Here is a 23,554-nt window from a genome sequence, read left to right as displayed (position 1 = left end):
GCACTCATATACAGTACAACACGCTAATAGAGTGTGCCAATATCCACACCTTATTCATCACAAAGGCAAAATACTGTTGACATATAGTGTATCTGTAAACCCCACAGAGTTTCTGTCTCAAATATTAACCAAATGAAGTCACCCCAACAGAAGAGCACCATGTACACAAACACACACAGTGGTGTTCATCACTTTTGGTTGCTCTGACCTTCTCTCTTAAAGGAAGTGAGATGAATATCAATCTCATGTGTTCTGTGCAGAGTAGAAGAAAGGATGTATTTAGCTCAGCTGTGGGAAGCCATTCCAAAACTCTCCCAAAAACCACAAACTCTTGTTTACATTTCTGTTTGTGTTTGGATTAAGCCAACAAGATTCAACATGTTTATCAGTGAGGTGTTGATATTTCTATTTTTGAATCTTAGATAGAGCCAGGCTAGCTGTTTACAGTTTGTCAAAGATGGCAGTGAGTGGTAAGGAGAACTTAAATGGTCCCCTCAGAAACCTCACCATGAACTGTTCTGCACTATGTAGAACTGTGCTGTCTTTGGATAGCATGCTACCCCTCACATTACTGGTTTTCTTCTGTTTCAGTCATGGTGATTAATCCAAACATTGGTCTTTGCCTGAGTAGAAATTCCCCCTCCATTGTCACTGCCCCTCCCTCCTGCCAATGATTTATTCAGTAAGGGTGAGATAGAGAAAGGTAAAGGGCAAGACAGATTAAATAATTCAGTGAGGATCCAATAACAGAGTGACATGGGGCTGTTTTCCTGTTGACATCACAGTGATCAGACCATACCTGCAGCCTGTGTGGTTTAATAACACTTCAGCTTTAAACTTTGGATTATTCTTATGTCCACAACATGCATTGTAAATGAGTTTTATGACTAAAGATGACATGATGTCAGTGTGTCTTCAGAGCAAATCCAGGCAGACAAGTAGACAGACAGACTGACCCAGCCTGTTGATTCCATGATGAATCCTGATACCTCGGTGTCACCTGAGCAGTGGACTCTCAGTCTCTAGACACTGCTGTTGCATTCGACCACACACTGCCGCTCTCAGTGCTAGTCCATCTGTGGCATTTGTTGAGGTTCAGCTGGGTCTGTGCGTTTACTGTAAACCATGGAAAACTTTTGGATGTATCAAGTGGAAAAGCTGGAGGAGGAACAGGCTAAGCAGGAGCAGCAGACTGACCAACAAGATAGAGATGAGGTGTGGACAGATTTTGTGATGATTTTTCAATTGGTGTGTTAATGGTTTATATTTGTAGCAATAGTGGTATCATTTGTGTCTATTATGTGTTATAATATGTGGACAGTTCTGAAATTATATCAAATTATGTGATAATAAGAACAGACTTTCATTTCAAAGGCCTTTTGTGGACACCTGCAGCAAAATGAACCGTCCTTCAAATGTTAATGCACTATTACTTAGAAATAGGGGAACATAAAAAAACAACAATTGTGACATGTTCAAAGATTTATGCACCTAAACAAAGTCAGTTTCCTTACCTGTAGGTGAGATTACTGTGTCATGATTAATTAGGTGCATGCATTATTAACAGGTTGCTTCAAAATATAGTTTAATTACCACTAAACATGGGGCACTTCTTTTCGCATATGATTCATTACTCAACAGATACATTAAAATGTGAAGCAGATTTTAATGAGTGTTCATCTGCCCAGAGCACACACTCTCTCTCTCTCCCTCTTTCTCTCTCTCTCTTTCTCTCTCTCTCTTTGGCAACAGTCCTATCAGCTCTAGTACTGACACCCGAAACTCCTTGTATTGATATGTTTTGAAAAAATGAGCCACTGCCCTTAGTAAATGTGAAATGGCACGTTACTTTAAGCTCCCTATTTACCAGTTGTATATAAAAATTTAATAAATGGTTTACAACAGACTATAATGTAGATGTAAGCAGATATGTGTTTATTAAAGAAACATTATGTAACAAATTTACCTTAAAATAAGAGCTTCAGAGTCCTTGTGATGGTACAATGACTTGTAATAAGGAGAATGGTGACTCTTTCATTCCCACTCTGCGCTCTGAACACCTGTTCTTGCTCTACGTAACTTTGGTGAGTGGGTATGATTTCAAGGAAGTGGCCGAGGGCTGAAATATTGGGATGTCGGTCTCTAACCTTTGCAGAATCACCCCGGCAAGGTATGTACAGTTGCGAACTAACCTGCCATGCATGGTATACCATGGTTTGAAAAGAGGAACTGTGCCTTTCAGAGTAAAATTATCTTCATGTGCACCATTCCATGCTGCATAAAACACCACTAACTTCTTGGCTGCCATGGGCATAAAAGGAGAGTCTACTGTCATTTTCAGTTACTAGTTTTTGCTAGTTTTGACATCCACATTGTAATTTAAAAACATAAAAAATAAATGAAAATCCTTAAGCGTGCAAACTGTTACAGAAAAATCTAGTAAAATGTTACATCTAATGTTAAACTACTGATTATCACCTAAAGAATAATATAAGTATATTTTAAGATTTGTATTCTTAGACAATAAATAAAACCATGATAACTTGCTTGATTTAGTAGAGAAATGCTGATAAAGTTAATAATTAATGACAAATAAACAAAAAACAAAACAACATAAAAAATATCTTATACAAAATAGTAACCACTAGGGATGTACCAGATTAATCAAGCCAATTTAATTTCAGCAGACTACGTTACTGCCACTTTTTATATGTTAGAACTATAATCTTAGACCAGATGCAGGATTTTTGTCATCAGACGTCTGGGTCTTAGGCATGTCTTTGGACTGTGGGAGGAAGAGAGAGAACCCACGCAGGCACAGGGAGAACATGCAAACTCCACACAGAAAAGCCACAGGCTCAAACCGGGGCTCAAACCCAGAACCTTCTCGCTGTGAGGCAACAGTGATAACCACTGCACCACCCTCATACGTTATTCAAGTATAAATAATGTGATGGAAACAAACAGTTATTATACCCAAATGCTCTCATTAACATACAGGAGGGCAAGTTAACTCTATGGGTGATTCTCAGTGCACCCACTGCATACGATTACTGAGGGTGTTACTAACTGTGCAAATATATACTCTTCACAACAGTAACTGTAAACTACCAAAAACACTGTAGAAACAATGTAAAGAATTGTAACACTACAGACATGTGCCAAGAACCAGCTGTAATGATTTAAAATACAATTTAACTACAACCACATTCCCTAAAAGAATTCTGGGAATGCTTGAATGTAATCAGTTATAATGTTAAAATTAACAGTTTCCAAATTTTTTTTTGTGTTTACCATGATTTTTTTTCCTTTTAAAATAACAGAAAATATCCTTAAAATAATGATAATTTTTGCACATTTAAATAGGGCAAATTGATGTAATCTCATGGTTACAAATTATTTTTAAAAAGCAATTTGAAAAAAGAAAAAAAAAAACAAAACAAACAAACTGTAAAACAACTATAATTCTGAATAAAACTGCACCTACATTAAAAAAATATATATCCGTCTTTAGCCAAGCCCACATGGCTTACATTGTGCTCTGTAGCTTGTGCTGAATACACAGAGGTAAAATGTTTCAGTATCAGACTGTAAGATTGCTTGGCCTCCAGAGATCCTATTAAAATGCAAATTGATCTGTTGTGACTCCTGGATCAAAATATTTCACCATAAATCTTCCAACTGTGGTGTAGATGATATTTGGTGATTTGTTGGTGATCATGTACAGATGTGAGGACACAGTGTAGTATTTTTCTTTTGGAGTACTTTAGTCTTACCCCTTTAGTCATCTCCCTGGGATGAGGACATCCTCAGAAAGCTAATCTGTGATGTTTCAAAACATCTCAGCCTTGGAGTCTCCAAACAACCTCTCTCAAACTGTCACACATCAAATATTTGTTACAGAATTTGATCTCACATTTGTAGTGACCAGCCTGCAGTGAGCAACCCAACATGTTTAACCTCAATGGGGTGTAAAAGAAAGTTTAGCACTGAGTTCCATTTGGCTCATTCATTTGGTTATACATGGTACATGGTGCTTAGTTCTGAGTTAAGGATTTCAGTTCACAGATTTTATTCTGCTTTTTGTCCCCACTCTTTATTTTCTCCTCACAGTCTCCTGGTTCAGGCTCGCCATCTCCTCCAGGAGCAGAGTCATCCAACAGACATCTGCTGCAGGATGATAGCTTTGAATCCTCTCCCTCAAGTAAAGAGGTGTGCTCTACATTTTACTGTTTGTTAGATATTCACTGCATGTTGTCTCATTTGCACTTTTTGCACATCAAGTTGAAGTAATGTTTAAAAAAAAAATCTAACACTCCTCTCTTTTTATTCATAGTCCAGGAGAAGCCTTGCATCTTTCCCCACATATGTAGAAGGTGAGTGCTTCATCCTCTGGTGCAGAGCTTTTCAAACTGTGAATGGTGAATTGAAGGGGATGCATGCTTGGGAAAACTACATGACATGAAAGGGAGAGATGCATGCCACTGTTCTTAATAAAATAATAATTTGAAGTCATTTATTTTAGTTTCGCTGATGTGGCTGTTCATATTCAGCAGCAGCTGTAAATATTGAGCCTTGTCTTGCAAAACCTATTGCATGGGCTCATGGGTTGAGCTGGATCATGGGAGCAGCAGGAGACTCTACAGCTCCGGACGCAGACACCTGCTAATTCTTTCTTATTAAGGTGGGAGAAAACGTTGTTTAAATATAGTGAGACTGAACCACTCTCCTCCCTCCAGTCCCAGGCCCATGTGACCCAGAGGACCTGATCGATGGAATCATCTTTGCAGCCAACTACCTGGGCTCCACACAGCTGCTGTCTGATAAAACTCCATCCAAGAACATCCGCATGATGCAGGCACAGGAGGCGGTCAGCCGCATCAAGGTGAAAACACATTCAGACACACTCTGTAGTGTATGCACTCACTGGTCTGAAGTTAACAGATTGCACATGTTTTTACAAACAGCAGTCAAGCCTCTTATGTTTCAAGCTCAGTCTGCTGCATTTCAGGTTTGAGCTGGTACCAAATAATGTACGTTTTCTGTGTTTTTCATTTTCTAAGACCCTATTTTCTCTGTATTTTCCTATTTACCATTATATCCAATTATACATACAGCCAGTTGTGTGTACAGAAGTATATGGAAAAAAACAAATCCACCACCAACTTTACCATAATGATAAAATTAATTGTGTAATGATTATAAATTAAATGTTTTTCAGCTTTCTGTTTATCATCTCAAATTCTACTATTTATCTTACTACAGGTATTTTCTACCAGAATGAAGATTTTAAAAAAGAGAAATTTAAATACAGAATTAATTTGAAAGGTTTGTAGTTGTACTGGATAAAATGATTGAGTTAGGTACTAATTATGGTAAAATAGGGACAATATTGTGGGACAGTGCATGTTGCATTTTAGTTTTTATGATAGAGTTAGGAAATTATATAATAGTAACTATTTTGGCCACAAACAAAGCCACAATGCTCCTCCTCAATGAAAAATAAACAGCAGCTGTATGGTCAACGCAGCTGCCTCCTCATATAGGACAATGGCACAACTGTCACACAAGATACTGTCACACAAGACACTGAGGTTCACATCCAGAAACACAATTTGGTTAAAGTTATTAAAAGATGGTGGTTTTTCTTAGATTTAGACCAGGGTCCAGACCAGGATCTTTCACTAACCATAGCCAAGTGCTGGGTATGTCTAAACATAACCAGAACTAATAGATCTCAATAAACTGACAATTAAGTAAAGATGTTATAAACACAGCTTTCATATGATACAGTATGTAAATCAAGATTAACTTACAAAGTCCTGTGATGTATGACTTTCAGTTGGCTAATGTAAAAACTGATATGTAAACAAATGCATAACATTTGTAATTTATCCTCATACAGAGTTTGACTCAGTGAATGTCTATGCATATATACTGTTGTTGGTTATAATGTTCACCTGTGATTGTTTTACCCCCCCCCACAGTTACATGACCAGGTCCTTCTGTCCTCAACCCCTCACCCCCTCTCCCACTCTTCACCTTCACCCCCTACACCCATTCAGTCCATAGCTCACAATGAAGCAGCCTTTTTCAGCCTGTGATAAAGAGCCTTCAGCCACACACACACACACACACACACACACACACACACACACACACACACACACACACACACACACACACACACACACACACACACACAAAGCAGTAATACATCCAGCATCTGTCACAGTGTCACTGCATCTTCAGGCCTGAGCTCAACATGGAGACAAAATAATCCACTAAATAAACAAAACTCCAGAAACACTGTTTTGTCTTCCAGGTGGTTGACATCACAAATTTGGGTTGTATGTCAAAGATACAGTAGCTTCAGAAAGTATTCAGACCAGTGTTGTAGATTTAGTTGTAAATGGATCAAATTGACACTTTAGCCCATTAATCTCAGTACGTGTTTTTAGAGATTGCTGTAATTTAAAAAAAAAAATCAAAAACAAATCTCTCATTTATGAAAGTATTCAGACCTTTTGCTGTGGCTTCAAACTCTGGTCAGATGCATCCTGTATCCTTCTATGCCAGTGACACTCAGATTCCTGCTCCCTTCCTGCCAGACAATCAGGATCATGTCCAGTTTATCTACTGCTGTTTTTGTTTGTTTTTTTGTTTTGCTAATTGAAACAAACAAACAAACAAAACAAAACAAAAACTCAACACCACCCACCCCTCCTGAAAAACATTACTTATGGTCCTGGTCAAAATTATTGGCACCCCTGAATTTCAAGTAGAGAATTCAGAGTATCTTAAGAAGTAAATGCAAATAAACTAATTTTGTATACCTAGAATAGTTAATACATTTATTGAGCAACAAAAAACAACAATCAGTTCTCTAAATGTTTCTTGCATCTGTCTGGTGGTAGCCATTCTGCCATTGCTATACCTTCAAGTTCTTTTAAGTATTCAGCAGTCCTTTTTGCTATGGCAGCTCTCATCAGAGACTTTCAATGAGATTTAGGTCAGGACTCATTAAGTAGATCTTTTCCTTTTCAGCCATTCTTTTTTGCTTTGGCTCATTGTCCCGCTGAGAGACCCAAGACCTCCAACCTCAAACCTAGTTTTCTGACACTGGGTAAGGCATTTCACTCTAAAATGCCTCAGTCATCTTCTGATTCCATCATTCCTTTGATACATTCAGTGCCTCCAGAACCAGAGGCAGCAATGCATTATAGAACCTCCACCATATTTTACTGTAGGTAGGGTGTTCCTTTCCTTAAGGGATTCAATTAATTAATCACCTATAAACAAAATGATGCACTACATTCCCAAAGAACTCTACTTTGGTTTCATCTGTCCTTTGTCCCAGAAAGACAGTGGCTTATCTATGAAAGAGTTTGCAAACATTAGTCTTGCAATTTTAGTTTGAGGAACTAATTTAAATTCATCTGAAGGGTTCAGTGTATCTTTTATGTCTGGATTTTTTTCTCACTATATGAAAGCATTATTCTAAATTACGTTTCTAATTTAATTCAATTCAATTTTATTTATATAGCGCCAAATCACAACAAAAGTCATCTCAAGGCACATAAGATATTTTGAATTATGTATTTAAAATTCAGGGGTGCCTATAGTTTTGCCAGCTCCTGCCCCCATCAGAGTCCTGCTGCAGCCTCACACCCAACAACTCTTAAAATCAATATGAGGAAGAGGAGTGCGACCACAATATCTTAATTAAAGAACAACTAATAACATAAAGTGAGATAAGTATATTTTAAAATACTTACTAATACATTACTATCAACACCAATAATATTAATAACAATAACAACAACAATAATAATAATGATATATAATATATGAGTAAGTTACAGCAAAAACAGGCAATGAGTGAAACTGATGCAGAAATTGCATGGAATGGATGAATGGATTCCAGATTATGTCAAAATCAGCAGTTGGGAATCAGCAATATGGGCACATTTCTGGCTCATATATGGCTACCAAATATAGTGGTGAGAAATCATCAGGGCTGAGAGTCTGATTGAGAGTTTTTTTTTTTTTTTTTTTTTTTTTACCATTATAGTGTACTTGGCCAAAGGTGGTTCATTATTCATCTCATATGCCTCTGTGGGGCTACATGTACAGTGTTTAATGGAGGGGCGGGTTGTCAGACTTGGGGTCAGGGGGTATAGTTATAATCATATAGCTGACATTATACTACTATAGTTATAGTTATATACGGGTGCCACAGGATCGCCAGCCTCCCTGTCAGCAAAGCCACCATTGGCCCATAAAAAGTGCAGATACTTTGGTCTGACTTTCAGACGTTTGGGGTCAGTGTCTGTCCATCTATGATTTACAGACACTTAGAACGGTCATTGGAGCTTTTCTTACACATATTGGTGAGTTGTCCACCCATCTCCTCTGCAGCTCTTCTGCTCCTGTGTCCCGGGGGCATTTACAGAGACACACGTGAAACAGGAAGAAAACAAAGAATGTATCTTTTAATTTTTACATTTTTTTCTTCCTGCCAAGACAATGATAGGGTAAACACTACATGTATCAAACATCTTAAAATCCCTGTGCTGAAAGCTCAACTAGGACTGAGGCTAGTCTTAGCTCAGGACACGACTGGCACTTGATGAAGCTTTCCAAACTGACATTCGGCAGGACAAAGTGTGACATCACTGTTTCATGACCCTAACAGTTGCAGAGTATAAATTATAATAACATAGAGTTCTTAACAGTTGTAGTTTGGACTACAAGGCAAAGGTAAAAGCAATTTCTTGATTGTAAAATGTAGTTTGAGCATTTTAATTTTGCATTTATACCTGCATCACTCAGCCATTACACATAAAGCCTGCTTCCAAAAATGTGTTACTGTTTTCTGCATTTTGAATTTTGCCACTGGTAAAAAATTTTCAGCCCAATTGTAAGAAAACTGTAACACATCGTCCAAATTTCTACTAAATGCTTTGAAACTGTTACACCACACCCTCCAAGGAATAGTCATTCTCCTGCTGAAAGTCACTGTAGGAAGCTTCATCAGTACCTTTATGTTCTGCTCTGAGGTAGAACTAGTTTTAGTCTACTTTGGTGTGATTCCTAAGATTGATAAGCACAAGGAGAATTGAATCCTCCTCCAGCTTAGACCTTCATCTTCAAATACTACAGAGATGCTATATACTGAGATGTAGCCATCTGTAGACATCCACACCAGTTACATGGTGACGACACACAAATACATAAACACAACCATACAAACAATCATTGTACAATTCAGTGGCATTACAGATCAAGATTATTATAGCTGACTTACAATGAACACCCTGTCCCTGCCCCCCTCCCTGTGATCCAGTCAGCCTCTCCTGTGCACTGCTCTAACCCATTACTCTCCTGTCTGCTTTATTCCATGCCTGGCAGATGGCCCAGAAATTAGCCCAGAACAGGAAGAAGGTGCAGTACCTACATATTTGTCTTATCCTCCGACTTCTGAGCACAGCATCTTCTCTTTCTCTGCTTGGCTCCTTGTCTCTTTCTGTGTCCGTCTGTGTATATCACTGTCCTTTCTTTCCTCCTCAGGGTTCTGTCATTCTAATGAATTGTTGGCATTTTCCTGAATTCTGCAACCAGCTTTGTTTTGTTGGGGTGATGTTCATTGTTTTCTTCCTCCCTTGGGTCTTTTCTCTCACCATTTTTTTCATTCTGTATCAGACATTTTCTTGCCTCCATAATTGCAACACTTTGGAATTCCGGTTAAATACTTGTCATGCAAGGAGTCCAGTTCGCTGGTTGCAGGAAATGCCTGTCATTTCTCTGACACTGTGAAGTCTTATTGGGTTTGTAGTTGTATTCAGTGTGCTTTCTCATTCTGAAGCTGATTCTGTATTTATAACAATCCTATATATAACTGTATATAATAAGTTACATTCTCTTCTTTGCTAACACAGAGCAAGATGACAAAATGCATTATGTATCTGTTATAGACAGAGGACTAGCATGTAAAAACAAGAGACTACAGCCATGATAGCAACTCTGTAACATTGTAATTAAGCACAGCAGTGTTTTCATCTAAATGCTAATATCAGCATGCTAACCTGCTCACAGTCATGCAGGGATGATGTCATTTTTGTAGGCCAGCCCAGACGTTAGCATCTTTCTGGTTTATGATACTTACAGTGCTGTGCAAAAGTTTTGGGCACTTCAGACATTTTTACTCTTATCCATCATCAGTACCAGTACCCGATGTCTCATCAATCCCAGATTAATTCTGCAGCAGGACAACAACTCCAAACGCGCAGCCAGTTAGTTAGTCAGTCAGTTAATGTTAGGCTTTAAACAAACTACACCATGGTTGCAAGATGTCAACATCAACCACCACTAACCTTCCAACTTGTAGTATGATTTAGTGCTGACCTCTTCTACAAAAGCTTTTTATCTTAGAAAGTAATAGTTTGCAAGAGAGTATTAACACAACAAGCTGCAAAGGCAGACTGTTGAGTAGATAGTTTTTTGTTATGACGTTGACAAACTCTGTAGTCTCATTAAGGTACTTGTTAGCAACAGTCGTTATTTAAAGACACATAATATATATATACACACACATACACACACACACACACACACACACACACACACACACATATATATCTGTAACTGTAAGCCAGAGTAATCGATGATGACACTCAGTGAAAAGTAAAGGCTTGTCTGCAGCAAATTTCTTGGCAATCTATCCAAAATTTGTGGAGATCTTCCAGACTGGCCCGAAGTGGCACACAGGCTGGTGCTGCTATCATTAGAGCCACACTGCCAGCGTGGCTAAAAGTCTGCATTTCAGCAGCTGTTTTTGTCATTTTATGTTGTGGAAACAAGTGTAATAAAGGAATTTTAAAATGGACACAGAGTGGCACGGTGGTGCAGTGGTTAGCACTGTCACCTCACAGCAAGAAGGTTTGAGGATGTCAGCTGGGATAGGCTCCAGCCCCCATGCGAACAAATAAGCGGTATAGATCATGAATGAATGAATAAAACTGACAGACTGTTGCTCTAAGAGCAGATAGGGGGTGGACTGTCTCCAGTGGTGGAAAGTAAGTTCAATTATTTAAGTACTGTACATACAGCACATGAACTTTACTTAAGTGTGACTACTTTATACTACATTTGTTTCGCTTCTACTCCACTACCATTACATTGGTGGCTAGATTTTACATATTGACTTATAATTAGCTTTTATTATTAGCTTGGTGATTAAACACTTCAAGAGGATATTAATGGTTGAAATTAGCCCCACCTTAACCTACTACAACACTAAAATTAGTACTTAGTACAATAATACAATCATCGGTTATTTCAGTTATCTTACTTGTGGAGTAGATTATTATTTGAATGTAGGATATTTACAGTATTAATATTTTGGGTCAAGGCTCTGGCCTTGTCACTCCCCATAAGGAACATCCAGCTGAACACAGCAACTGGGAGTGGGGAGTGACCATAACAACTTCCCCCCTCAGGAAACATAGACCCAGAGTGGATGCTGGCTTTTGAAGGATTATATTAGCCATATCAATATATAGTGTAACACTCCCAGTATTTGTACTAAGCAAGGTTAAGCACATCCTGGATCTCTGAACTTGGTGTATAAAATTGAAACTGACTGTGTCATATTACTCTGGGTAAGAAAGCCACAAGTATTTTTCCCAAAATGTTGAATTGTTCCTTTAATAGTCATATGGCATACTAGAATATTTCATGCTTTGAAATTGTCACTTCCTTTCAAACAGTGCTTGCCAAACTACTAAAACATGTGCTACCACTTAATGTTTGTAGTTATTGGTAACTGCTGAGCATTTCTTAGATTTTGGCTTCAGTGACCCATTGTGTGTGTGCAAACAGTGCCACCTACCATTTGTGATGCTCCATGACAACATCAGATGAATTGTTAATAACTGTACAGTTCATGATGTCTTGTGGGTGGGGTGTACAGAGTAGAGATAGACCGATATGTTTTTTTTTTCAGGGCTGATACTGATTATTAGTAGTCAAGGAGGCCGATAACCGATATTTGGAGCCGATATTCATTTGCAGTAAAAGTGAAAATATTGAATAATTCAAATTTTGAATAATACAAACTCCAACACTTTGTTTAAATGCCTTTAAGCATATGTTTATTAAACAGCTTTTCAGATTTGCAACATGTTAAAGGTTTTTTTTTTATCTTAGACATCTTTGTTTTAAAATTCTAACAAAAAGTGCAGGGAGCTCCCAGGCTCAGCAGCATGTCTTATAAAGTTAAATGAAGACTTAAACAAAGAAATAGCTCCCTAAAGTTTTCTACAGTAAATGAAGAAACCGCCGTGTGTGTGAGTACTGTGCATGCACAGCTTTCACTGCTGATTGGCTGTTATCCATGCCGTGGCTCTGTGGTCCTTAAGCAACTGAAATATCTGATGCCAGTTTTAGAGATCAATCACATAACATCAGACTAATCATTATTAAAGTTAAAGTGATACTCCATACAAAATCTGTGTTTGCAACATAGATGCAGCATTTACACCTTGTGCCCCAAGAGTGTCAAATGTTTTTAATTTCCAGTGGTTAAGTGTCATGGTCCAAACTTTCCTCAGAAAATTCTTGAACCACTCATATCTTCACCAGTTACAAACTCATGCATGATCTTGGTTGGAAAGTGGTTCAGTCTTCATCCATTTCCTAAGCACACATGGTTAATGTTGCGGAGTGGTCTTGTTCCAGTGCTTTGTCATCATGGTAACAATGATAAACATGTGGTTAACATTGGCCTCAGTTTGATTAGGTTTAAGAAAAGATGGTGGTTTGGATTAAAATTGGTTGTGGAAAGGTAATGGATTAAAGAAACAACAGTGACTAAACAGGAACAGAACAGCAATCTCTTGTGTGGAGGTCCAGTGTTATGTTGGCCCCCTTCCCCCCTTAAAATGGACCTGCTCTTTAAGCCACATTGTCTACTTTGTTCATGTAATTAGTATGGCCACTAGATGTCTCTTAACAACAAGGTATAACTATAGGTTGTAATAAGTGGATGCACAGATGACCTATGGGCTCATTTTTTACAGCAGGACAGTCTCAAAAAAGTGCATGGCTGTGTAGACATTTGAGCCAGATGCAGATTTGTCAGGTTAGCTGGTAAATGAGCTGTGATAAAGTAGCTCTGACCAGTCTGAGAGTAGGAGGTGGGCATATTTCAGTTATATTTCAACTTTTATGGAGAAGAATATTATGTGAATGTAGAACATGTACAGTGTTAATGTTGGACATCTAGGCTTTGACCTCATCACTCCCTACAAGGAAGCACTGAGCTCAGCTCAGCAGGTGTTGGGGAGTGATGATAAAAACTAGGGGAACATAGACTCATAGCCTGCAGCTGGATGCTTGGATGACTGGTTGGAGACGGGGCTTCTGACATGTATGGACAGCAGAGCTTTAAGATGAACAGTGGCAGTAGAACCCTGGTGGCTTTATGAAATTGGAATCACAGAGGTGTGTTGGATATGAGTATGCAATATGAGTGTAGTGGCCAACTTGAGCTGACTGCCTGAACTAGCTGCAAGATTTGCTTCATATTGGGGACATATAAGTGTCTGCGACATAAGGAGTATACAGTAGACATAGGATAAGTGACATGCAGCAGTGGTTTTAAGATGTTTTCATTGGCTTTTTACTATATGAAATCTGGAATCCATTGTAATCCATGAATGTAAGTTGGCCATAGTATTCATTCTCCAAGACCAACCTTTTTCCTTCAACTTTTCAATCATACAAGGGATGACTTTCCATACAGATTTTGGTTGGAGTAATGCTTTTTAAAAAGGCCAAGCCACACAGGGACTAATAATATGCTCACATCTTATTAGAAGAAGAGGAATGGCATTATATTGCCCGGTGAAATAGATGAATTAGCCTCTTCCAAAATATTTCTATTTATAAATTTAAAACCAACCATAAATATAGTAAAAATGACCCTGTCTTTTAGAATGGAAAAACTGGTGAAATAATTCTCCGTGACTGTTAGTACAGGTTTGTGCACTTCTTCATTGTGTAAACCAGGGGCACAGTGAGGGAAAACATCTTTTGATATTTAGAGATTTTTATGGGTAAAGCTCCTGACTGTCCCCCAGTTAGACATTTTTTTTATTTATTGTAGCTGACACAGATCTATTCCATCAAACTAAGTGATATGACTTTTCAGTGTAGAATGCACCCAGCACCATTGCATATTTTTGATAACAGTAAAGAGGTGAAAGCACAATGTAAGACATGGTGGATAGAAACATATGTGAAGGCTCATACCACTTACTGGAATTCGGTTTGCTTTACCCACCGCTGACTGTTTTGCAAAGCATACCAAAGTGTTTTAAATGTTTGTATGTCTGTTTCCTTCCCTCCAGGTAGCCATTGAGTGGCATTTACTTTGTTGTGCTATGAAAATCGAAGAGACATAAATAAATGCACTTGTTCTTTTTCTCACCAAGAGTCAGATGAGAGGATTGAAAAGTCTGTTCTGCTTTACCAGGCAACAGTAATGTTTTACAACTTCTACAACAAAGGTATATTGTGATGTTCAATGGAGCTCAAGCTAATAACTATTCATAGTCTACTGAAATGAAGGTGGGAAGAAAGCAGTCAGAAAAATAAACTATGACACTCTTTGGAAAATGGTCAGCAGTACTGTACTGAATTCACAGTTTATTGAGTAAATTAGGGAAGGAATTACTGTCTCTTAGTCCAGACTTGTCTCTTAGTCAGAGAGTAACTGTGGGATTAATTGATCAGACAGTTGAATTTATTTAGGAACTGTTATATCTTCAGTAAGTTTTCTTTCGCTGTGCACTGGTTGTAATGAGATGGTTACTGACGTCTATCTGCTCACTAACATTTTTGCCTTTTTATGTCTGCCTTATCTTTCACAAATCTGTGTGTAATATTGCTTTGTGAATGTGGTTGTGTATGTGTGTGTAGGCGCCTGAGGGTGAGCCTCAGCCCATGACAGAGGTGGATCTCTTCATCTCCACCCAGAGAATTAAAGTGCTCAACGCGGACTCCCAGGTACTCACTGGCTGAAGTACAAACCCCAACTGTAGTGCCTTCTTTAGTCACCTCAGCCAGCAATTTAAATACATTATCTCTGCAGAGCACCTGGAAATGGACCCAAGCACACCACTACTTAACTAAAAAATAAATGCCACGGCTTGATTAGGGTTCAGGTCAGACCAGTGTCTGCTTTCTTGGCACGTTACTGCCACTAATTCATTTAAGTTTCTCTGATTAGGAAATAAACCAGAATGTCACCTCTGAATGTCAGACAGAACAAGTAGTCACAGTTTGAGTCCATGCACATTCTGCGAAAATATATATTATATGAGAGATAAGAAGCTCTTGATACAAATGTCATCCATAATGGACAGAGTTATGTTAATGGTATGAAGAGCCTTTGATAGGCTAACAGTAGTTGACTGAAACAGCCACGGGTACTTCAGCTGTGATAGCAACACATGACTCTAGCAGTACTGTACGCATACAGTTCTCCCCTGAGTGCCTTATGTGTACCTGGAGGGTTAAAAAGTATATCCACTTGGAGTTCATTAGAGGTAACAGCAGAATATCTTGTCTTGAGAATGTCATCTTTGCACACAGAGCACATATGTGCACATGACTGAAAATGACAACTTTGAAGGAGGTTACTGCTTTTAAGATTTAAAAAAAGGAAAAGCAGCAACATGCTCTATTATCACAGATGATATGTTTAGTTTGTCTTCAAAACTTTTCAACATTGTTGTGGTTTGTTCAGAGTCTGCTGCCAGACTTACTTCAAATTCACTGCCCCCACTTTCTATGGCTTCAATTGCATGTAGCATTAGTTTTTGAGAAAACCTATGGCCAGTGCAGAAAACACATATCATGCACACATGAACATGCAACAAGCAAATAAATGTAAGTGATGATCCATAGCTTTTTGTTGTTAAGACTGGTAATTAAATTGAATGCAAGGTATCTCAGTTTCTTATTGATTTGTACAGAGAACCCGAGGAGTCATATGGTAGAAGAAATTTTCTCATGGATAATCATGCAAATGGTCTGTACCAAATAAATGGATTACTAAACTGTGAGAATATTTTGGAGCGCTCAGTCAAGATGTGCAGTATTCAAGGGAACAATAAAATTTCCAGTATGACCTATATATCTAGTCTTTTTCATGAGTTGTCCTTGTGTGTGGCTTAAACGGAGGCTGTTCAACTTTGGGTTTTAAAAATACTAATTGTTTAGCTACTTAGTTTGGTTTCTATTCTCAGATTTAGAAGATACAAGGACTGTTATGGTTCTCTGACTTCTAGGAGACCATGATGGACCACCCTTTACGTACCATCTCTTACATTGCTGATATTGGCAACATCGTGGTTCTGATGGCCCGGCGCAGGATGCCTCGATCCAACTCTCAGGAGAATGTGGAAGCCTCAGACCCAGGTCTAGACAGCAAGCGCCAGTACAAGATGATATGTCACGTGTTTGAGTCTGAAGATGTGAGTCCAACAACAAAGTTATATGATGTCTTTGCTTGTCACTTTACAGACTAGAGTTGAGACCTTAACCCTAACCCTAACCCATAGTGTGATATAAATGCATGGAGGAGAGAGAGAGAAGAAGTACTTAGTGCATCATGGAGGTTGCCCCAGCAGGCTAGGCCTATAGCAGTGTAACTAAGGGATGATTCAGGGCTCAAAACTGCCAGCCCTATAAGTTTTCTCAAAGTAATTTTATGCATAACCTTAAATGTGGGGAAGGCGTCTGCCTCCTGAATCCAAAGTGGGAACTGGTTCCACAGTAAAATAGTGTGATAGCTGAATGCCATTCTACTCCTGGAGACTACATTTTGAGAAGTGATCTTTTGGGATAAAATGGTATTATGAGCTCTTTAAGATACAATAAAGCTTGGCCATCAAGGTCTTTGTAGGTTAGGAGGAGGATTTTGAATTATATTCTGGATTTTGCAGGGAGCCACTGCAGAGATGATAGCACAGGAGAAATATGCAGTTTCATATTATAATATTAATTTTGACAGTTTATTCAGCTGTGTAATGGACTACAGTAAGTATTTCTGAATTTGACCTGACTGTAATATGACATGAAGAATGATCATCAACAATTATTTCAGACATTTTAAGTCTGTCCATCTTGTCCTCCAGGCCCAGTTGATTGCACAATCCATCGGGCAGGCCTTCAGCGTGGCTTATCAGGAGTTCTTACGGGCCAATGGTATTAACCCTGAGGACCTAAGCCAGAAGGAGTACAGTGACCTGCTTAACACTCAGGACATGTACAATGATGACCTCATCCACTTCTCCAAGTCTGAGAACTGCAAAGATGTAAGTAGGCAATGTATTATCCATACAATGTCATACTGGTTCTGTTACGGTAATGTGTTCTTTAATGAAAAGCCACATACTGTTTAAAATTAAAAACAGTCAATGATCATATTCATTACCACTACACTACTACTACCACACAATGCAATGACGCTAAAACGGCACTCTTATTATTTAATGTTTCAGCTTTAAAATGTGGAAAATTGTAATATACAATGTATGCAGAATGATATTACACTTGTGTTGTTTCTTTTTGCTCGCTGCCTTCCTGTGGTGAGCTCAGGTGTTCATAGAGAAAGCTAAAGGGGAGATTCTGGGTGTGGTCATTGTGGAGAGTGGGTGGGGCTCCATCCTGCCTACTGTCATCATTGCCAACATGATGCATGCTGGGCCAGCTGAGAGATCTGGCAGACTGAACATAGGAGACCAAATCATGTCAATCAATGGAACCAGTCTGGTGGGATTACCACTATCCACCTGCCAGAGCATCATAAAGGTATTTGTGTGATATTATTTTTAATAACAGATGATAATGATAAAATATTGATTATGGAAGTACAGAGATAGCAGAGGGCCTACCACTGCACAGACCCAGGGCTCACTGCTGTCAGAGTTACTTACAGCTTGGTTGTGTTTCAGCAAATCACAGTTAGACTTTATTTATAAAATAATTCACTGGCAGCTTTTCTGCCACTACCATTACCACTATCACTATTGTTCAGCTGAACAATAGACTGGACTGGTCAGACAACACTACCACTCTTTACTCAGGTCCTTTGGAGTGCAGGGGACACTCCTGAGGACTTTTTATGACCCTGTTATGGCATCAGCTATCTTCTATGTAGTGGTCTGCTGGGGCAGCAGCATCTCAGTAGTGGACAGGAAGAGACTGGACAAGCTGATCAAGAAAGCCAGCAGGAAATACATGAGAGAGGGGGATGACATGCAACAAATTGCCCTAGCTGGAGGAAAAACAGTTAAGGGTAAAGCCAGATATTCTGACCCAGTATCTCACCACATGTTTTCCTTTATGTAGGGTCTGAAGAACCAGTCTCGGATCAAGCTGAACATTGTCAGATGTCCCCCAGTGACCACTGTCCTCATCAGGCGGCCAGACCTCCGCTACCAGCTGGGCTTCAGTGTCCAGAATGGAATTGTGGGTAGCACTATGATTCTGCTCTGTTTTTATGTTAAATGATCTTTGCAGTTTTATTAAACAACAGTGAAATTTGATTTGTCATGTAACAAAATCGATCTGTCCCATCAACAGATCTGTAGCCTTATGCGTGGGGGCATTGCTGAGCGAGGGGGGGTCAGAGTGGGTCACCGCATCATTGAGATCAACAGCCAGAGCGTGGTGGCCACACCCCATGAAAAAATAGTCCACATCCTGTCCAATGCTGTGGGAGAGGTGAGGGGTCACACTGAACATGGATCCTTTCACAGCCTTGTTGAAGTTACTGCATGCAAGTAAAATGTTGGTGTTTACCAAAGGCCTTTGGCCACTTACAACTTGGGGGAACTAAGGGGATCATATCATATGAATTTCTGCACTGTATGGCCATATGATTATTGGAGTTATTAGCAGTGAGTGACACAGTTCAGTTGCTGAGCAAAAGAGACAGCATCTGATACCTCCTCATTGGCTTTGCAGCAAGTACTTCCAACTGTGCTGTTTGCTTGGTTATAAACAGCAACGGCAGCTACATGACACCCAGTATTGCATGCCATTGCACCCAGCTCAACACTGCAAGCTTTAAAACAGCATCCTGACCTCCCAGTGTAGAGTTCCACACTTAAACCATATGTATACAGACCCAAGTGCAGGACAGGGATATACCTCAATGTTGTACAGAAAGAAATAGAAAAATAGAGGCATCTTGACATATGTGTAAATACTCACAAAATACAAATACCAACAAATGCATTATTTTCTACTGTTTGAGTAACATTTGATAAAAAATGTGTCCAGCTTTTCCTTTAAGAAATGACTGAACCTTTTATTTAATAACTGAAACTACTTTATATAATCATTAGGTCTTTTTAAAGATCTTCAATAGGAACTAACAGGCTTTGGGAAGACAGGTTAGGCAAGTGAGAAAGTAATGAGAGTCTAACTAACACACTGTTAGTTATGGTCATTTCATGGAATATGTTGATTATAATCAAAATATAAAATAGTCTAACTAGCCGTATCCTTTAAAAGAACTTGATGAGCAATCACTCTTTGGTCATTGGTTCTTTGATGGGGTAGGATGTGTGTGTAGGAAACAATGACTGATAGCTTTTGGACTCAATCTTCAAAGGCATTTTCTATGAATAATTCCACGAATTAAATGCTTTGTTCTGTTTGTGACTGTGTCAGATCCACATGAAGACGATGCCTGCAGCCATGTATCGCCTTCTGACCGCCCAGGAGCAGCCTGTTTACATTTAACAAGACCTAAGCCCTGACCTCACACACCCTTTAACACTTCCTGCAATCGACTGTCACTCCCCAAGCCAACCCAATCTGTTCAGCCTAGTGCTCATCCTGTACTCTTCTATCCACTGCTGATGGTATAGTGAGTTTTTGACTGGATTGTTCTGTTGCTCAGCCTCATCTTCAAGTAACAACTTTGAGTATTCACAAAATTTGTTTTCTTACTTTGGCTAAAATTACAATTAATGAAAGAATGTGTTCCCCCGATGTACTTCCTGGTTCACAGTTAATGTTTCAAAACTCTGCACATTTCACACTTAAATCAAACATTTAGGAGTGGTCATTGTTAGATAAGAAAAATGAGAACACAGTAGAAATGTTATTTTCGTTAGCTGGCAGCTGAACCCTGATTGTGGCCATGAAGGCAACCTGCACATTCAATCCTGACCATCACACCTAGACTGCACTTCTGCCATGCTGCTATTTCACCGGCAGAACACTGCCTGTTTCTAGCTCTATTTCTTCCACCAAATCATTTCTGCACAGCACACAGCTCTCCATGGAGGGACTATGTGAATCTTGCTGACAAACGAGTGTGTGAACACACTCTCTCTAATCACATTCCATACATTTGCTACATTGTTGAAGAGTTGATACCACAGCTCAATTTTGCACAAGCTTTTCAACTCTACTGTAGTTGATTGCTATAGTGGTTGCTGTGTTTCCATTCCATTTGTTTAATTTTTGTATTCTCTGTACATGGCACCAGCAGTAGCTCCATTAAACTAATTCCCATCTTAGACCACAGGCCCTTGTCCAACCAGTGCGTGCAAACATAAAGGTGACTCACATGGGACCCTGTTACACCCCCACCTGATGACCTATGCTTTTCCTATGTCAAGGTGTTTGCACATGGTACAGAAATGGAATGTGAGCCACATGTTGTCTAAACTGCCCCAGGCTGACAAATACTCTATGTATGAATTTCAGTCCATTTCCTTCCCTTCAGTTGAAAGTAAAGTGCTACTCTGGTTATAACAGTACAAGTCAAGTCAGTGTATTCATACAGCATGTTTCAGCCACACAAAACACACACACACACACACACACACACACACACACACACACACACACACACACACACACACAAACTATCAAAAGCCTGAGAGCGAAGCAGTGTTTAAAGACTGCTTTTACAAGAAGATACAGTTGCAGGTCATCAGGCATTTTGTGCCAGAGAATTGCACCATAGTTACTGAATGCACCTTCCCCCTTAATTTAATTTTAAGTATGTTTAACACATATGCTTGATGATCTGAGGGATCTGATTGGGCCATAGTCAGTGAGTAGGTCAGACAGGGATCCATAGCATTTATGGCCTTGTTAACAATTCTGTACTGTAAGGCCAGCCAGTGAAGGTGTGATATGTTGTATTTTCCTTGTCCCAGTTAGCACTCTAGCTGCAACATTCTGAATGAGTTGGGAGCTATCTACAGTGCATTTTGAAAGCATTCATACTTCAGTTTTTGTCACTAATATGAACCTCTTTGAAGTAAAGGCCCAATGTTCTGCAGTTGAGGGCAATAATGGCAGCAGACACTGAGGTTTAACAAACCACTAAAGTCATAAGAAACAGTGCTCACCAAACACCTTCTCAATACACCTTGTTACATGTAGCATCATCTAATAACCAAAGTTTGAAGGTGTGACAGTTGTTTATTGAATTTTATTATTAGTTTAATGTGACTTTTGTTCTTTTTGCTCCTCTTAAATGTAATGAATGATAATAGCTCACACAAATATTTGTGGCATTAGTGAAATCAAAGCCCAATTCAATGTTTATGTACAGACAGGTGACCAATTAAAGAAAAAACCTGAACAGTCAGTGGAGAAACAGGATGAAGATGCCCCCATCTGTAGGGAATGAGGGATCATTCAATGGTTTATTAAAATGATCAGTGAATTATATGCTCTGGTCTAGACCAGAGCTCTGGAGAATCAATTCCAAGGAGCATTGAAGCTGGTCTGGAGGTTTGTGGGGCCCAACACAATTTGTCACCCATCTGTACAAATTCTAGATTTATGTGTAAATATGTAGGATCTGGGTTTAGAAATGTGTGAGCACGGTTTATAAGACATGCTCTCAGATTGATAGTCCATGCCCTCACTGTAAATACAGAACACAGAAATCTGAGAAACATCATAGCTTACTGCACTTACTGTACTGTAGTTCTGCTTTTTTCTCCATGCAGTGTCTGAGGCTTTCTTGAGAACTGCTCATTCACAAAACTTCACAGTTCACACTGCACTTCTTTGGGTCCTCAGCAATACACCTGCCCAAGTCTGAAGTTGATCTAATGAGCAGTTGTTGAGAAAATCAAAGGACGTACAGAGAGAGAGAGAGAGATTGCTCTTTGTATTCCGACAAAGCTGTTCTGTTTCTACTGGAGTGTTTTCAGAAACAGAGTAAATGTGAAGTAATACTGAAGGACATTCAGTAAGAATGAAAAGAGCAGTAGTTCAGCAAATGTTCACTACACCAGAATTTCCTATCCACCAAAGCTCTACTGCAGGCTGTTTATTTTTCCCTCAACAGGCACTTTTCTGTTCCTGCAATGCACTGTTGATAGGTCAGTTCTTTTCAGTGTTCATTTGTTTACAAACTTGAGACATGATACTTGTAGTTTAGTTAGAGTTTTCTTATTTCAATGTTTCAGGGTAATTTGAAAAAAATGTGTATTTATACACAATAAGACTGTATGGTAGCTTGTTATTCACATTCGAATGGTGCTTATAATAAGACTGGATATGAAATGACAATGTGGCTGTATCCATAGCTGTTGCTACTATAGTGTTACTATGTGCTTTATCTGGCTTACTATAAAATGTATATTCTTTGCATTACTGCTGGCCATTTTAAAAGTGCAATGTAATTTTTTTCTATCTTCCTCAAAATCAGCTTTCATAGATTTAGATAATCCATTGCAGTGAGCATCACTGTTTTCAAGGTTTATAGTCTACAAGCTGTCAGGAATGCCTCTAAAAGCTAAGATCTAAAAGTGAAGGTCTCCTGATCAACAGGCACGAAGAGAATTAGTAATAAGCTAAAACATGAAATCACGAGCACTGACTTTCAAAAAATGCTGTTGATATTCTTGATTATGTTTTGAAATGCAGGCACCTTAAATAGACATATTGTAATGAAGGTACTGAGATCACATGAGGAAAACTCACACAAACTCACACTTTTCCTGCCTGTCCTCATGGTGGGGGGGTTGAAGTGAATGTTTTTAATGTGCACTCTTTGATATATTAGAACTACAACAACTATAAGCACCTTTTAAACTAGTTTACTTTTACTAGAGGAGGTTCACTTTCATGTACCAGGAAATCATGTATTAACCCTTACAAATATAATAAATCTCTGTCTGTCCAGTCATCCCTGCTGGGCAAGGTGTCACATTTACATGTATAATAACTTTAATTAAAAGCTATTAACTATTGTTTTACAAGCCACTTAAAAGCTTGATTGTGATTGGCTAAAGAGGTAGTGGTCATGTGGCTCAGATTCTGCATATTAAATCAGTTAGAATCACAGTCCCAGCACATTTAGTCAAAGAGTTTAATCACTGAGCTGAAGATGTCGAATCAAATTTTAAATAAAAAAAATGTTTAAAATTGAAATAAGTGGTTAATATGTTATTGCAGTCACAAACAAATGTCTCTGCTGTCCCTTATGTAAAAT

General features: G+C 38.8%; 1 protein-coding gene across 3 annotated transcripts in view; it reads left to right on the top strand.

Annotated features, from left to right (window-relative positions):
* The window catches only part of apba1a (amyloid beta (A4) precursor protein-binding, family A, member 1a), a 48,924-nt gene extending 26,211 nt beyond the window's left edge, over positions 1-22,713 (top strand). For all 3 annotated transcript variants that reach the window (XM_018668767.2, XM_018668769.2, XM_018668768.2), the window contains 11 exons: positions 4,114-4,212; positions 4,337-4,376; positions 4,740-4,885; positions 9,415-9,447; positions 14,986-15,072; positions 16,359-16,544; positions 17,208-17,387; positions 17,671-17,883; positions 18,424-18,543; positions 18,658-18,798; positions 19,753-22,713. In XM_018668767.2, coding sequence (XP_018524283.1) covers positions 4,114-4,212; positions 4,337-4,376; positions 4,740-4,885; positions 9,415-9,447; positions 14,986-15,072; positions 16,359-16,544; positions 17,208-17,387; positions 17,671-17,883; positions 18,424-18,543; positions 18,658-18,798; positions 19,753-19,824 — 1,317 coding nt within the window. In that variant the 3' untranslated portion in view covers positions 19,825-22,713. The remainder of the gene's footprint in view (positions 1-4,113; positions 4,213-4,336; positions 4,377-4,739; positions 4,886-9,414; positions 9,448-14,985; positions 15,073-16,358; positions 16,545-17,207; positions 17,388-17,670; positions 17,884-18,423; positions 18,544-18,657; positions 18,799-19,752) is intronic.
* Positions 22,714-23,554: the final 841 nt, after the last annotated feature.

The sequence above is a fragment of the Lates calcarifer genome, linkage group LG13 (genome assembly GCF_001640805.2).
Source record: "Lates calcarifer isolate ASB-BC8 linkage group LG13, TLL_Latcal_v3, whole genome shotgun sequence".
NCBI classification, from domain to species: domain Eukaryota; kingdom Metazoa; phylum Chordata; class Actinopteri; family Centropomidae; genus Lates; species Lates calcarifer.
This window is presented reverse-complemented; position numbering and strand designations above follow the sequence as displayed.